The sequence below is a fragment of the Xenopus tropicalis genome, chromosome 4 (genome assembly GCF_000004195.4).
Source record: "Xenopus tropicalis strain Nigerian chromosome 4, UCB_Xtro_10.0, whole genome shotgun sequence".
Lineage (NCBI taxonomy): Eukaryota > Metazoa > Chordata > Amphibia > Anura > Pipidae > Xenopus > Xenopus tropicalis.
Window position 1 is genome coordinate 108,847,402 of NC_030680.2, and position 17,659 is coordinate 108,865,060.

Genomic DNA, 17,659 nt, shown 5'->3' on the forward strand with positions numbered 1-17,659 from the left:
TTGTGTGCTTGACATCCTTAATTGCTTGGAAACATTTTAACTGCTGAATAGACAGTGGTTAAATATGATAAGACTGAGAGGTTTCTGACTTTTTAGAATTGTTCCTTTTTAGCTGATAGCAAAGTTACATATATATATAAAAAAAAAAACACTGTTGTGTCAACCATTCAGCCACCCTCCAACTATATACAGGACAACAGATAATTTTGTGTTTTTTTTTAACAATTGTATTTATTGATTTTTACATTAACAAAAGAAAGCAAAGAAAAGAAAGGGAAAAGAAACAATGCACAGCTTTTTAGGTTTACAGACAAAGAGAACACATGGACATTACTTACAGATGTTACAAAACCAGTTATATATATTCTTGATCATGACATTGTTGACAGTTATGCGCTGAATTGTGCAACATTATAAACTCTTAACATTACCAATAATAAACTGAGGTATTTTAACAGTAAGTGTTGTTTCTATGCATCTGCTGGGGACAAGGCAGGGGGAAGTTGGGGGGGGGGATTGATGATAATAACTAAAGTGAAGTAAGATTGCAAAGGGTCATCGGTCCAAATATCATATTTTGTCAAATTTCTTTGGCCATCCCCAGTTATAGTAAGTTATTTGTTATTTTGTATAGGTTTGTTTATTGATTGACTTATTCTGTCAATTGATGGTTAGAAGTGGGTACATTAGTCGTTTAAGAAAGATAGCGTTTGTCGGCAGTAGAGGGTGCCCCCTATCTGATTAAGTAATAGTAGTAGTGGGTCAAGGGGAATAATAAGAGCCAAGGTTTGGCTTATCTTTTCTATTATTTGTTCCAAAAGTATTGAATTAGAGGGCATTGCCTCACCATATGGAATAGGTTTGCAGGGAAATGTCCACGTTTGGGACTGTGTTCTATGTACGAACCAAAATTGTATCATCTTATCCTGGACACTTATTAAGGGATCATATACCAATTCAAGGATCTCAGATCATATCCCCAAGGGTATGTCTTGTGTCCACCTCTCCCTCAATTTCGGTAGAGGCTCAGGGTTTGATTTGAGTAGAAGTTTGTAAAATTTGAAATGGGTTTTTGGACTTCTTCCTGGTGGATTTGTTGCCAAATTGAACTGTCGTGGCTTGCCTTACTTGTAAATACAGGTATGGGACCTATTATCCAGAATGCTTGGGACCTGGGGTTTTCCGGATAAGGGGTGTTTCCGTAATTCAGATCTCCTACCTTAAGTCTGCTAATAAAATTATTTAAACAGTAATTAAACCCAATAGGATTATTTTGGCTCCAATAAGGATTAATTATATCTTAGTTGGGATCAAGTACAAGGTACTGTTTTATTATTAGAGAGAAAAAGGAAATTTTTAAAAATGTGAATTATTTGATTAAAATGGAGTGTATGGGAGATGACCTTTCCGTAAATTGGAACTTTCCTGGATAATGGGTTTCCGGATAAGGGGTCCAATACCTGTACTGAATAAACATGACATGTTGAAGGTTACATTTTTCACCCAGAGCTGTAAACGTTAAACGTTCCCCCCCTTCAATAATATTTCCAATATACTTGATTTTATGAGCAGCCCATATAACAGATCAGTGTTTATCTTAAATCTCACATTGGTTGATCTGCATTATTCACACTAAATTTCACTGTACCCACCCACCCCAGTTTGAGAACCATTGTAATAACAAAGGGTGCCTCTCACCTTTATAACACAGTCCTCTGTGGCATAGCAACTGCTGTATAGCAAGTGTTTAACCCAAATCTCAAACAAATCTCCAACCAATTTGACCTGTAGGTTGGATTTACAGTAATAGCTAATACAGCAAAGAAGCATTTTCTTGCTTAATACATTTTGATAGTTGCCTTACTTACTAAGGTGGTTACTTATTAAAATTCATACTTTTTTCCCTGCAAATTGTTTTTTTTTTGCACTAAAAACCATAAATTTGAAATAATGGTTTAAAAGAACATGGATTTTCAATATTTATTAAGTGAAAAAAATGCAAAAGACTCTAATGTAAAACTTCAGCATCTGAAAGCTTGCAAGGTCATATAGAAGTCAATAGGGGTTAGGCTAATGCCAGACAAGGCGTAAGGCGGATATTTTCAGCAATCGGAAAAGCGCTTGCCGAAAATACCGCCCTATGCCTCCTACATGTGTCTGCACCCGAATGAATGAGATACACTCGGGTGCAGGCACATGTAGCCGAAATACGCATAAAAATGCGAGACTTTTAAACTCTCGCGTTTTTATGTGTATTTCCGCTACATGTGCCTGCACCCAAGCGTATTCCATTGATTCGGGTGCAGGCACAAGTAGGAGGCGTAGGGCAGAATTTTCAGCAATCGCTTGCCGAAAAGAGGAGCAGAGAGGGCCGAGATCCTTGAAAATTAAGCTGCTGGGGGAAAGTGAAATGTATAAATTATTTGCCGGCTATTGGCAAACAACTAAAAATGTAATAAATGAGATGTTATCTATCATGTAAATCTATTTGGCTGCTTACTTTATTCCCAGTTGTGCTCATTGCTGTCTATTGTTCTGTTTTCCCTTAGCTGGCCTAGGCAGAACAGGAACCCTCATTGCTTGCTACATTATGAAGCACTACAGACTTACACACTCCGAAGCCATTGCATGGATCCGAATATGTAGGCCTGGTTCTATCATCGGACCCCAGCAGCACTTTTTGGAAGAGTAAGTAGGTTTGCCTTTGTAAAAAGGCTCAAAACCAGAGGTTTATTTATGAGAAATATATTAACTGTTGATAGGAATAGTCCAGTAGGAATAGTATTCCACAAAATAAAAACACACAGGTAGAATACATTTTAAATAAACCTAAATATAACATTTTGCACAATGAAAGCACATATAATACTTAGCAACTTTACAATACTACATATATGTTAATTATACATTATATTAAAATAATTTGTAAACGTAATTGCAATAATTTAGCAATATTTAACAGCAATATTTTAGCAAATGTAGTGTTTTAATTACTTTCTCTACTGACTGCATGATAACGTGCTTACCAATCATGTCCCATAGCCTTTCAGTTGTAGCATAGTCTTCTTATAAAATACCAGTGGGGGGAGTTATCTTATATCATTAGAAGGACAGCCCCTAAGAAATGGCCCAAAATAAAATTGTTTAGGCTTAACCACAATATGAGAAAGCTGTAAAAATCAATTTCCATTGTCCATAAGTTTTCTGATGGCTACTGCAAAATTACTTTAGCATTTGTGGTCCTTTTACTAGAGATAATTCTGCACAAAAGGTGCTTAGTGGTTCTGTACCCCCCATAAATTCAGGTTTGCATTTCATAAAACAGCTTATATGTAACATCCTGCTTCATCTAAATAAACCATTTTCTAAAAAATATACTTTTATATACTACTTTAGTAGTATGTGCCATTTGGTAACTATAAATAGACAATTGCCATTTTAAGTACTAAGGGCTGCCCCCCTGGATCAATATAATACAATACAATACAATTTAGGGTGCACACAAATAAACCAAGGGCACTCATACATGTTAGATCACATTAGCTAATAAATGGGCAGAGCTGTGTGTTTTGCTCCCACACTTCTTCCTGTTACAGTTAGAGCTGCATTATTTCCTATCAGGTGATCTTTAAAGGAGCACACAGACCATCAGAAAATATATTACAGTTTGATAAGATTCTTTTATAGGCCACTTAATATAATATAAACTATCTGTTGGTGAAGTATTTATTTTGAGGGCAGAGGTTTCCTTTAAGATGTGCATGTTTCCTTTCACTGTGCTCAGAGGTTATAATAAGTCTTTGGTAGGGGGCACAGTTATTGATCTGGTTTAACTTTAACCCATAGCAGTACTGGTTAAAGGATAATTGGTGTTCAGCATGTTGTTATTTTGAAAGAATATACTCAGTACAATTAGATGTATGTTCAGTACATTTTTTACTTGTGGAAGTTAATGGATTTTGCATTCCAAGCAAACCTTTTCTCCCTCAGATATATTTATTTGCAAGCACACTGTGTACATTGCAATCATATCACCTTCTGAGCAGCTAATGAAAAGTCTTACATGGTCAGATTGCTTGATTGCACCTGCTGTGCCTACTGTATTCCCTGGAGAATGGATTTATCTATCACAGGTCGTCACATGGAGCTGATTTAGAGCAACAGAGAAAGAAGCTGCATGACTTAATATTAATTAAAAAGTTGCAAGTGAATAAAAAAAGTTCTTGCAGCTGAAGTTAAAAATGGGCAGAGATGAGTGACACTTTGCTGTGGTTCAACCACATAGATTACTTTTTCATATTGGTCTTTGGGCCAAATGATTGGATCATAACAATGGTATTACAAGCCAATGTGGTCCTGGATCAGATGAGATTTCAGTCGGGTAGGCCAGCTAGAGGGCCCCATAAATGGGCAGATAATATGCCGTATCAGTCTGAAGGGCCAGAATCAGCATCTTAAATTTGCCTGTGTATGGCCACCTTAGCCCATGGGTACCCAACTACTGAAGGACTTAGATTAGATTGCTTTATGCAACCACATCAATGCCCTAGTGGTCAATTTGACCTGCTGTAATGAAAAACGCGTCTTTTAAACACTGAGCTTTATAAATAAAGTGTGGCATAATTCTTATTCATGTGAATAACCTATAATTTCTTGTTATATTTAGGAAGCAGACCTGGCTATGGCTTCAGGGTGACCTTCACAGAAGTAATCAGAAACAGATTCAGTCAGAGGATCAGGCTGTAACACGGATTTTGACCGACTTTGGGGAGTTGTCTTTGTCGGGGAAGTTCTCTAGCAATAACATTTACGAACGAGACAGAGAGGTCAGTTTGATTTAAAACTCTATGTATAACTTTATTTATAAAGCGCCACAGGGGTACGCAGTGCTGTACAATCTTACAAAATACAAAATTACACACAGGGAGGACAAGTGTTATAATAAATAAATACAATATATATATAATTGCACAGGGAATAAGTGCCATGTGGTATGAGACACAGTAGGAAGGAGGTCCCTGCCCCCTAGAGCTTACAATTTAACAATGTTTGATCTAAAATTTTAATTTCAATTTTGTGTTCCTGCACAAAATCCAGTGGCTAAAATCTTTATATACAGTACAGAATCTGAAAAAGATGTATGACCATTATTTATAAATATTTATCAATATTTATAAGTGGCAACATATCCTGCAGTGCTGTACTATTTTAGGTAACACAAATTACATAGAAATTAAAGAGGGCCCTGCGGCCCTGCTGCCCTACTGCCTCTTTATTTTTTTTTCAGCTGCTAATAATCAGCTATTCTTTCTGATCTTTAACAGATTAACTCTGACGATGAACTGGATCACAGCAATGGGTTAACCCAGGGAGACAAACTTCGTGCCTTAAAGAGCAGAAGACATCCACGATCTGCGACTACTGGTGCACTGCGGTAAGAAGTTCACTTACAGCTAAATCACCTGTGAAATTTTAGCTTTCCCTAAAACAAGTCCTGACAACTAACATTTACGCAACTGACTTTAAAACTGATGTGTTACCATAAAGCACTGGGAACTGTCCCCAATGTGTAGCTTTGGCAGACTGACAGTGCGTCAGACATTTTGTCGTGCAAAACTCATATAAAATAGATATCCATATATCAGATCTTTGTATGTATTATTGTTTTTTTAATTATTATGTTCTCGATATTTTAGGCTGGAAGACATGAAACCACACACGAGATCTACATCACAGCCTTTCAGGTGATTTTTGTGAATTATTGCATTTTACAGTGCTTTTTACAAAAACCCCAATATTAATTAAAATAAAAGAAACTTGCATTTAAGACACAGAGTTCTACCAAAGTTCTCCATAAGTATTTACACCATATTTAACTACATGCTATGAGAAGGCTGAAACTTGTTCATTTGGCAGTGAATATTATATTGCATGCTTTGTTTCTATGGAAAAATAATTATACGTAAGTATTACAAGACCTTAAATGTCCCCATGTGCCTTGCAGGGTACTTGCTTCCAACAGCACACAGGGATCCATGTCTCCTCTGAAGTCATCAAGAGTTACTTCTTCCACATCGGCCGTTGGAAGAAGGGTTGCACAGAGCCCGAGATCAACCAATAGCAAAGGTGGAGGGTAAGTAGTCATTATGTTAAAGCTTTACTATACCTGGTAGTTTCCTGCTGCAGTTATAGCTGTTGTAAGCTCAGATCACACATTCCTAAGGGTGGGGGGAATGAGTTCTTATGCATTCTTTTGGGAGGTGGGAGCAGGACAAGGGAGGGAGAGAGGAAAGAACTGAGTAGACTCATGCCCCAAACCTGAAGGAGCCCTAAAAGAGAAGAAGTCTGATACAGAAGAACATGCTCACAAAAAAAGTAGACAAGAAATCCTGTGTTTCTTTTGATAGAGGACTCAGTTCAGCATTTCTGTGTGTGCTTATTGCTGTATTTACATAGACCTTTCTGATAAAGCTTACTTTTACCTTTCCTTCTCCTTGTTTGAAACGGGTGTGCTACAGAAAATAGAAGCTTACTGTACATTTAGAATAACACTAAAATTATAAGAACCATGTCTGTTTTGTAAAGCAATAAAGCAGAAAAGAATGAATAAATTGGGCAAGCAGTAGGGGCATTTAATTATATTGCATTAGCAGTGTGTCAGTAATATAGCAGCTGCCTACCAAACTTGTGTGAGGTAAGGATTAAGTGGTTTCTATGAGCTGCTCAGCCAATTCCCAGCACAAGAAAACCTGGTTATCTGTCTGCTATCCACCAGTGCTACCTTGAAAGATATACTACACAAGAAATGGCTAGTTTATATGTGTTTTTTCTACTTGTTAGTTCTTCCAGAGGTGGTTTTTTTCTTTAACTATCTCATGTCATTATTTTGTTCAAATATCTTTATCATCTCTGCTTCTATCTGCTGCTATCCACATATTCCAGCTTTTATACACTATCATTCTTCTTTAATTACTTTCAGTAGATGGAAGCACAGCCACATTTAATTCTGTTCCCACATCCTTTCTCTCCTGCTGTTACAGAATGAAAGAGATATGTCTATAAACCTCCCTGACACATACCCACTCACTTTCTCCTTTCTGATGTTTCTCTTTGTTCATTCCTTTTCACTCGACCCCTTCTAAATGTATTCAATTCTGACATTTCCCTCATCCTTTCTTCTATTTCTTTCTTCTCTTAAATTAACAAATGTAGGTTAATCCACAATCTTTATTGATCAAATATCTGAATCTTTTTACATCAACAATGCTCTACTAAATATTCTGCCTTTGAGGCTTCATGATGGCTTTTCTTTATTCCATAATGGAGGAAAATTAATTTTCCTTTTATTACACTCTGATCTCAGATGCATTTCTTGCAGACTATTCCTGTAGGAATTACAAAGCTCCTTCCTACCTTTCCTCTACTATATTCTTCTCTCTATGAAATCTAGCTTTTTTCTTCCTTTCCATTGACCACTTTGCAGTGCTTCTAAAGGTGGCCATACACGCACCGATATTATCGTACGAAACCTCGTTTCGTACGATAATCGGTGCATGTATGGCATGTCGGCGAGTCGACCGATATCGCAGGAAGCTGCTGATATCGGACGACTCGCCGATCGGACCAGTTTGAAAATTTTGATCAGGCGCCATAGAAGGCGCCTGACCAAAATTCTCCTTTCAGAGCTGAATTGGCAGAAGGAGGTAGAAATCCTATTGTTTCTACCTCCTTACCTGCCGATTCAGCCCTGAATGGTGTGTGGCGGATCTTACGATGTTTCGTGCGACCGATGGTCGTACGAAACATCGTCAGATCGCCACGTGTATGGCCACCTTTAGTGTTTTCAGCTGTCACCCCTTGCAATATTGCTCTCATTTTCTCCATTCAGCTTTGAGCACAAGCAGTGGACAGACACATCAATTTATAAGAATAGTCACTCTACTAATGGCTAAAAAAACAAAGTATATTTCATACACAAACATAAGTCCACCCCTACAGACTTCTTTGACTTCATTTGTAATCTTTGCTTACAACTTGCTACCTTTTGCTTAACTGATACCAGCAACCAAAAGCCCCCAACCTATCCTGCTGAGACAATCAGCTTCTTTAAAACCCAACTTTTCCCCTTGGGTCTATCTTAAAGGGAAATTAAAAACCCCTTTTTTGAGGGTTATGGAGGTGGAGGAGCCTGTTCTATCTTAGATGAGGTGTGGATAATTACTAACAGCAGATTTTAAGGGAAATTTTACCACCCTTTGTGACATGAGATATCCAGTTTGGCTTATGTAGAAAAGGTGCATAAACACCATCTTTACTTACAGAAATAAATATAAATGTATTTTTTTGTCAAGATCCACAGATTGAAACCAATATCTTGTTCCATTGTGAAGTGGTGTATTGTGGGACATAAAGTACCTCTGCATTCCATTTTGGGTGGTGCACAGATTCTTTGTAAATTTCTAGAATTTATCACTCTACAGTGAAACAAGGGGTGGAAGGGGTTGCATTACACTGAGGCTAACGGGGTGGGACAGTGGTCCCTGAGAGCAGAGACTATTAAGGTTTCCTTCCAATCTATGAAATCAGTTATTTCTATGAAAAATACATTTATATGTATTTTTAAAAGTTCAGCTGAACTGGATGAACTCATGTCAAGTGTGTATAAGGTAGAAACCTCTACCTCTCACCTAAGTGAGAACCAGCTCCTCTTCATTTAAAAGTTTATCAAGGCTTCCCATTAAGCAAACAGTTAACAAAATCCTTCTCATGACCTGCAAAGACCTTTATTCCTCTGCACTTCACTACATCTCTTCAGTTCTCTGTTGCTCTCAGAGTCACTGCTTGTTCACACCACTTACTGCTGTCTTCTGCCTTCAACCTTTCTCTGAACGGTACCCACTTACATAGATTGTAATCAGTAAGTGACAGGGACCTCCTTCCTCTTGTATCTCTTCACATTTATCATTTAATCTTGCACTTATTTTTATATACTGTTTGTTATTTGTATATGTTGTCTATGATTATATTGCTTCCAATCTATTCTTTTAATTGTATTGTCTAGATGTACATTGCTATGTATAGAAGTAGCACTAGCAGCAGCTACTTCCAGCAGTTACAATGCTATTTACTGAACCTGCACCTATTTCAGCTGCATGTTTAGTAGCTGCTCAACTCTGCAATCTGCATTACCTTAATAACTGACCCTAGTGAGTGATACGTACTGTATATATATATATATATATATATACACACACATATATATGAGAGAGCCATTGGTATTGTTTTGTTAGGGTATCAGTTAAGACCCAATTTTAACAGTTAACCCAAATAAGATTTCTGTGCTGTTGGTTTGGCATTGAAGTAGTTAATCTTTACTTTGAAAGCAGTTCCCTGAATTTGTGCGTGGGATAATAATGTATCACTGCATGTGACAGTATTATTATGTTATTGAACTAATGGCTTTTAAAAAATGTCATCTGCCAGTGCAGTGTAATCTGGATACTTTATTCTTCATGTAATTACAATATCTGCTTTTGAGTTACCTTAAAAAATATACTGGTAGATTGAATAGTGCACAGAGATTGTGGTTTCAATTTTTTTTTTACTATTGTTAGAAATTTCCAGAATTTGACATAATCACTTGGGTTGTGACCAAGCCAAACATAACCTAATCTGCATCTGGAAGTCTCCTCATTCCATTTACTTAAGTTTCCCGTGTTTAATCATGCAGGACAAGCTTTTGCTATCATCTGTAAGGGTCAGATGGAGTTTCCTAGAAACAGTTAGCTTACAGTACGGCTACAGGATCCAATGCACAATTATATTCATATATACAGGTATGGGACCCATTATCCAGAATGCTTGGGACCTGGGGTTTTCTGGATAAGAAATCTTTCCATAATTTGGATCTCCATACCTTAAGTCTACTAAATGATTATATTAAACATCACATAAACCCTATAGGAGTGTTTTGCTTCCAATAAGGATTAATTATATCTTAGTTGGGATCAAGTACAAGGTTCTGTTTTATTATTACAGAGAAAAAGGAAACCATGTTAAATTAGACTTATTTGTTTATAATGGTCTATTGGGGATGGTCTTCCTGTAATTCAGAACTTTCTGGATAACGGGTTTCCAGATAATGGATCCCATACCTGTATACTGTAACTATGCAAGCATTGCTGCTTTAATAGGAAGCTTCATTATTATTTGAACATATTGTTACTATTACTTTTTTAGCACTGTCCACAAAATGGCATGTGCAAGGGCCCCAGAAAGCATATGAATATACTGTAACCATGCAAAGATAGCTTATTTTTATATGTTGTTTTATTAATTACTGGGCCTGTTGTTACTCATATTTCTTAATGGCACTTAGCATTGTAAGTCCCTGCCCAGGGGATCTAAACATTTTTAATCCATTGCATGCTACTTGATGATGGGATTACTAAAGATTTAGTATAAATGGTGTTCAAAATTATTGCAAAATACCAGCACTATGCATTAAAAAAAATCTGTCCCCATTTAGGTATTGAATAAAATGGGATTGTGTAAGGGCTGTGGTTTTTGGTGCAATTCACCAAATCAAATCATCCACACAACTCATGGATGTGTTTACTGGTTGCTTACTGGTTTACTCAGTACTGCTTAAAGCCACTAGAACAGTGGTTCCCAAACTGTACATCTGCCCCCAGGGATCTGGAAGAGTGGCTAGTGGGACCTGAAGGCCAATTCAGGTTCAGATTTAAAGAGAATTCCTGTACACTTATTAAGGTATCCCCAGAAACCTAGCATGAAGTTCAGGTAAAGTGGGACTTGGGGTTACTACTTTCTTGCTGTTCTGTTGGAACTATGGTCAAATGGCTAAGACTGCAATATGCATATACCTGTAAGCCTGTTATGAGGGCTGTCACGAAAGGTTCATTCTCCAATGGGGATTTGAATGAAAAAAGTCAGAAACCACTGCATTACAGTGAGCTTTACATTGATTGGCTTTCAGTGAACCACTGTTGTATTTGTAACATTAATGGGTTTGCAAGGGTACCAGAATTTTATGTATATATGTAACTGTATACCATGAAAAGATTATTATCATGCTTATATATGCTGTAACCATGCAACAATTGCTTATCTAAAAAGTTACTTTTTTATTAATTGGAACTATTGTTACTGTTATTCCATTATAGCACTTAATATAGCATTGTAAACTCCTGCCCATGGGATTTAGACATTATTGGTTTTTGATCCCTTACGGACTACTTGATGATGGGATTACTGGGGTTTTTTTGTGATGGACATGGAAAGTACAGCCAGGGCTCTGAATTATGGGAAGGCCATCTCTCATAGACTTTATTTTAACCATGCAATTCAAATTTTTCAAAATGATTTCCTTTTTTTCTCTGTAATAATAAAACAATTCCTTGAAATTGACCTCAGCTAAGATATAATTAATCCTTATTGGAGGCAAAACAAACCTATTGAATTTATTTCATGTTTAAATGATCTTTAGCAGATTTAATGGAGATCCAAATTACAGAAATGCTCGGGCCCTGGGGTTTTCCAGATAAGGGAATTTGGAAAACCCCAGGTTCCGAGCATTCTGGATAACATGTTCCATACCTGTACTAGTATATCTAGCTACTCTTCTTAATAAGTCATTAACGCGTAGTAATGTCCAGTTTATATGTTTAAAATTCTTTCAAAGCAAATATAAATGTTTTTAGATGAAATTAAAGATAAATATAACCTATTGACGTATTGATAAATAGTATAGTTTGTGTACAATGTTTACCTTTTCAGTAAAATGACCAAGAGAATAAGGTATAATTACATAATTTTTAATACACAAAAAATAACATATCAGGCAACTGCAGCTTACAAATTTCTCTGCTATATCAATAGCTATACTATTTACTTGCATAATTTTACTAATAATGGTATTTATACCAAAATATTTCAGTATATTGTCCCATAGTCTTTGTATTTTGTTTGATGAGTGCATATTGCATAGTCTGCCACCCCTTTGTGTGTGTGTGTTGCTAAAGCATTTTGTGGCACTGCATGCTGGGAATTTACAACACACATTGTACACCATTGGTATGCTTTTTGCATGAAAGGACACAGTACCCAATTTTATCCCCTGAAATTCACCTACCTTAGGAAAACACTTCCATGAGGACACATGCCTTATATTCAAGCCTGTGATTGTCTAGCATATACACTTTGATATAGAGTTTGTGTGTTATTCCCTCCCTCATGTTTTCTCCTCCCAGTTTCTCAGCAAATATGCGGTTTGCTGGCTCCCTTGGAAATCTGAATTCAGCTTTGGAAGAGATAGAGAGCGCCCGTCGCCCTTATACTAACCGAGCCATCAGTTCCCAGGCGGTACCCTCCAACCTCTACATTTCCCACTCTCGTGTCAGAAGTCAAGGCGAGCTAAACAACAATCGCAACCAGAATGTCCCCAGCACACCTAGTGATATGTATGGATCGTTCCGACCCTCATACACAGGCCTCTCCTCCAGTCCACGTTACCTGAGCCGTTCTATTCCTGTAAGTGCCCAGGCAGCGCTCACATTGCAAAATACCTAATCACTTACCTAAAACCACTTCAAATACAGCTGTGTCTTCAGAGCCTTCATACTTCACTTCACTTCTCTATATTAACACAATGCATGCTTCTTTCTTCTTGTATACATTTCTAGATCACCACTTCAGTCATTATATAATTGTTCCATCTGTCATTAAGGGGGTATAATTATCACCTTAAAACATAAAGCTGCATATTTAAAATCAACAGTAATTTTCAAGTTTTTTTAATTTTGCTTACTGTGATTTTGGCTCATTCTTCTATTATCACATTTTGCTGCAAGTAAGACTATCACCGGGACCACTGTACAACATTCACATTCAACAGTTATTTGTTCTTGAGCAACTCCAGTGTGACTTTAGCCTTTTTGGAATCATTGTCCTGGAGAAAGATTAACTTATTTCCAGTCAGTAGCTTGTGAACAGTATGAGACCTGGAAGTATACTTGTTTTACTCTTTAAATGCAACAAAACCTTTAAATTTAACCTGGCCCTTTAAATGCAACAAAAACATACATTAGACATAGAACTAGGGATGCCAGTAATCCCAGATTCAGTTTGGAATTCAACCAACTCCAAACTTTTTAAGATTTGGATTTGGACAGGTCCAAGTGCCTGACTCAACCAAGTTTTAACCCTTAAAAACCACATGAATATAGACCACAAGACTACAAACATTTCTACTAAAGGAACAACTATAAGCTTAAATAGAGAGAATGGAAAGGGCTGAGCAGAGGAGGAAGGGCAGCGAGGGTTACTAGCAATGGCAGAATGAGAAAAATGCCTTGTATTAGTAGTGTCTGTGATATACATTGTTAGCTCTAAATAGGATTATACCTACCTTACTAAAGCCAGATCACATCTCCCCATCCATTTGCTTATAAGCCATTCCAATTCAGTGTTTCTGTAGTTGGCTCCATGCTGTGTCCAACCCTGCCCTGTGCTTCCTGCAATTGTTCTGTATCTGCTCCCTGTATTACATTCATTGGCATTATGTGCAGCTATTTCTGTTGCTTCATTCCTGTACAACTGCTTTCCAGAAACCCTTCAGCCAATCTACTCTGTAATGTTATGACAAGATAGATGTAAAAACTTAACACAAGTGGCACCAACAGAGCCCTCTCTCTCTCTGTAATCTTTCTCTAGCATGTGTAATCACTCACTCACTCCCAATTACTATAATCGTGTTATGTTTTATAATCCAATCCGACATCTAACTTCTCTTATGGAAATGGTACTGTAGTTCAACAAGGATCCAGACTGGAAAACTGTGTTCCAACTCCTCCCATGGCTTGTTACTATTGATTATGATGCTTTCGCCTATTTGTTTCTAAACAATATTTCTGTGTGTAACCTTCTTATACTCTAGTTGCATTACCTTACTGATACAGCCACTATCCTCTACATTTTGCACACTCAATCTCTTCTTAGCCATTCTTAACCTATAGTTCTTAAAAATCGTGTTACCTTGTGTGAGCCATGGTGCATACTTTTGACTCTGGGCTGACACTTGGACAAAAAATGTATTGGCTCAGGGTACTTTTCCTGTGAGTGCCACATTGCTATATCTCTACATGTGTGCCCATCTTTAGTAGGGGTAAGGGATGCCTGGGACACATGAAAAGAAAAGAAAGGAGCACCGGGCCGGGGTATTGAGTAATTGAGGGGGTGCATACCTTTCCTTCTCCATTAAAGAAATACATAAAAATTTTCACTGGTTAAACCCTTAAAATGTATTTGGGTTCCTTTCAACATCTCCTCACACAGACTGCATACAGAGCCGTGTTAATTCTCTCTTTTATTTCTCTGGCCTTCCCAGGAAATTATGGTTAGTCACTCTCTCTCTCTCTTAGAAACAACCTTCGTAATCAATTTGGTTTTTCATTTTTTTTCCAGTCCCTTCAGTCTGAATATGCCCAGCACTGAATGTTCACAGATTCCAGTTAACCGTTTCTCAGTGGCAGAATCTCAGTCGTGGAGAAGCAGAGGGCAGACAAAGAGAAGAATGTCTATGTCCACATAACCTTCATCTCCCCACTTATCAGGACTGGTTTGGAGCCCTGACATGTACACACTACTGACTTACACCCCCTACTGACTGATATATTGTTTTTTAATATCCTGGACTTCACAGAAGCTGCCACGGATTTTTTTTTTTAATTGGAATTTTCTATTGAAATTATTTTTCTAGAAATGTATTTTGTTGTTACGCAAATTAGCTAATAGGTATAGTTAATATTTTGGAATGCTTTAGAATATATTAAATACTGTATATGTGTTAAAATATTGCAGAATATATTTTCATGGTAGGAATTCTTTGTAATCAGAAGCAGAATATATATTTTTCTGTTTAGGCTAATATTTTTATAATAGTGTTTGCAGTGACGGAAGATTTCATTTTTTATGGATGAAGATACTTCGGGAACATATTGAAATGGAGAACTACAGTATTTAGGGAACTGGGTTGGAAATGTAGGTTATCATGCAGTACTGCTGAGGTTAAGGGATTTTATGCAGTACATATCAATTTGGCATGTCCTTGGATGTGCCAAATCAATACCAAGCTAGACATCAGGAATCCTGTAAAACCATTCCTACTAGCAATGTATTATAAACACCATATGGTAGTCTTCCTCATTTTAAAATGGATCAAGGGGTGCCTTTTATTTCCATCCAGCCACTTGCAGTTGCTCCTGTGTGCCCTCTTTAAGCCCAGTAGGGCCGTTACTCACATGCACCTTTTTTTCTGTGGGGTTGCACTGCAGACATCAGACTACAGCACCCATAAGGTTAATGTTTTAGAACAGAAAATATCCGTATATATTTATAGTGTTATTACTTGCTATGCTCATAAAATAAGCTATCAGTAATAATACATTTCCTGCTTAGGTGCAATTAGGGGAACACATCTCTAATAAGCATGCTGTAGGGACACCAGCAGGCAGACTGATCAGCAAGACTGTTATAATGATTACTCGTTACACAGGTAATTATTAGCATTGCACTTTCTGAAAAAGAACAACAGTTTATGATGAATTTGTATGATTTTATTACTAAAAATTAATTTTAATTTATGAGTGATTTGTTCTTTTACACTGGGTAGTAATGCGGTGCTCTTTATATGCAATAATCTTCAGAGTATCCAAATTATTAAATACATTTTTGTAATGTGATCCTGTGTGGGACTACCATTGAGAAGAGTTTTGAAGGAGGCTATTTTTTTTATTACAGCTGATCCATCACTTTCATAAATATAAGGGAGGGCAGCCTTTGCTTATTGCCACTCACATATCCAGTTTTATTGGCAGGGAAAACTATTCTACATTTAGAAGAAATATCCAAGTAAATATATTCCCAATAGGTTTTCAAGTTTTTTGTATCTTTAAAACATCTTTATGGTTGTTAACATGCTTTAATACGCTATTTTTGCCAAGGGACAGGACCTGTGCACCTAAGCACCCCAAGTAGAGCTCTACAGATTTTGTATAAAACAGTTTCCCAGCAAAAATATTCATTCTGCTTTTCCACCTCTCTGAAAACTCAGAAGTGCTTTTTTCATGTTCTCTCTCTAGGACTGACCCAGCAATATCATATTTTATAATTTTGTGCAGGCCAACCATCTGTAGAACCCTCATTTTTGTCATAGCTATGGGTTGCCACCTGCCAGCTTCTCTTTTCCATTGCTTTTGTACAGATCAGCTACAGTCCCAGCTACAACTACAGCCACATAAGGGTTGATTCTCGGGCTGTGACCAAAAGCAGACCAAATATCAGCCCCCTATGCTCCAATTAGCTTTTTGATGTACCTGCATGCAGAGCCACTGTGTTAGCCCAGGTACAGGCACACAAAGTGAATATTGATGCCAAAATACATACTTTGCCGCTGAAATCTGCTCCGCATGCCTGCATCTGGGCCGACACAGTGGCTCCATTTGCAGGCACATGTGAATTCTGATTCCCGCCCTAAATGACAAGCTTTCAAAAGTGAAGGGTTGCCTGCCTTTGTTTAAGATTCATTTCCATGGGGCACCATTAACAAGGTGAAAAGGCCTGGTTTAGCACAAAATGGTTTAGCCAGGACCATAAACTCTGCCAGGAGAGAAGTCCATTAGCTGCACCCAAACTATTGATGAGCCATAACTTATGACTTTTCCTGGAAAAAATACTGATCTTCCTGTGTATGTTGTTTTTTCTTCTCTATTGTTAACAATAGCATCAAGTGTAAACTTTGTCAGCCAGGTGGCAACTATACTCTCTGAGTAAAGTGTTTTAACCAAGTGGCTTGGAAAATCGAGTGTTCCTTTAGGAACACATGTACGCAAGTGCAGTCTAGTGTCATTTTTGGTGACACATTTGCACCCAATTCTTTAGGCACTTCTATTGATGCTGGGCAGTGTATGCAGGATACCCCTGTATCAATAGGCACAGCAATGCTCAATTCGGAACGGAAGGCAGGAAGGACTGGAGTGGCACTGAGTGCAACTATTCAAAAGTGCAAGGAGCACATTATGATGCAAGTACCTTTAGTGAAACACACCTGACTTGAGAGATCACAGCTGCACTTGTGGACATACATGATCCCTAGTCTCTTGCTAGATTTATTATGCCTAGGACAATATAGGGATATTTTATGGCAAAATCATTTGCAAGGATAAGTGAGTTGTTAAAGGATGGCAAAAATATTAGGTTTGGGCTCATATTTGCTGGTGGAATAAGCTAAATAATTATGTGATAAAGTGATGTTCCTTCCCTTCCTGGCTTTGGCACAGGATGAGAATGAAGGTGCTAACTTGCTTGCACTAAAAGGTCTTTCTGAAACCTAATAAAACTTAATTCAAAATAATCATACCTTGTGCTTCAGTGGGTTTGCATTGTATGCAGTTTTTATAAATAGTGACTTTGTGTCTATCACTGTATCTCTTTTTACTGTTCTTCATTATCTAAGAAGGCTTCTGCAGCAGTTACTGACTATTATGCTTTGTATATTTTTATATACTGACTGTTCAAAAATAGCATCCTTTCACACTGTACATGTTTATTAAATTATATTGTGGATGGGTAAAATCTAAAA

At 37.3% G+C, this 17,659-nt stretch overlaps 1 protein-coding gene across 2 annotated transcripts in view; it reads left to right on the forward strand.

The window, feature by feature from the left end:
* Positions 1–17,659, forward strand: part of cdc14a (cell division cycle 14A) — a 37,360-nt gene extending 19,701 nt beyond the window's left edge. The window contains exons 10-16 of one of the 2 annotated variants that reach the window (XM_002934152.5): positions 2,550–2,688; positions 4,667–4,826; positions 5,325–5,434; positions 5,697–5,744; positions 6,005–6,133; positions 12,273–12,552; positions 14,485–17,659. In XM_002934152.5, the coding sequence (XP_002934198.1) occupies positions 2,550–2,688; positions 4,667–4,826; positions 5,325–5,434; positions 5,697–5,744; positions 6,005–6,133; positions 12,273–12,552; positions 14,485–14,514 (896 nt within the window). In that variant the 3' untranslated portion in view covers positions 14,515–17,659. The remainder of the gene's footprint in view (positions 1–2,549; positions 2,689–4,666; positions 4,827–5,324; positions 5,435–5,696; positions 5,745–6,004; positions 6,134–12,272; positions 12,553–14,484) is intronic. The other variant, XM_004913477.4, reaches the window with a different exon arrangement.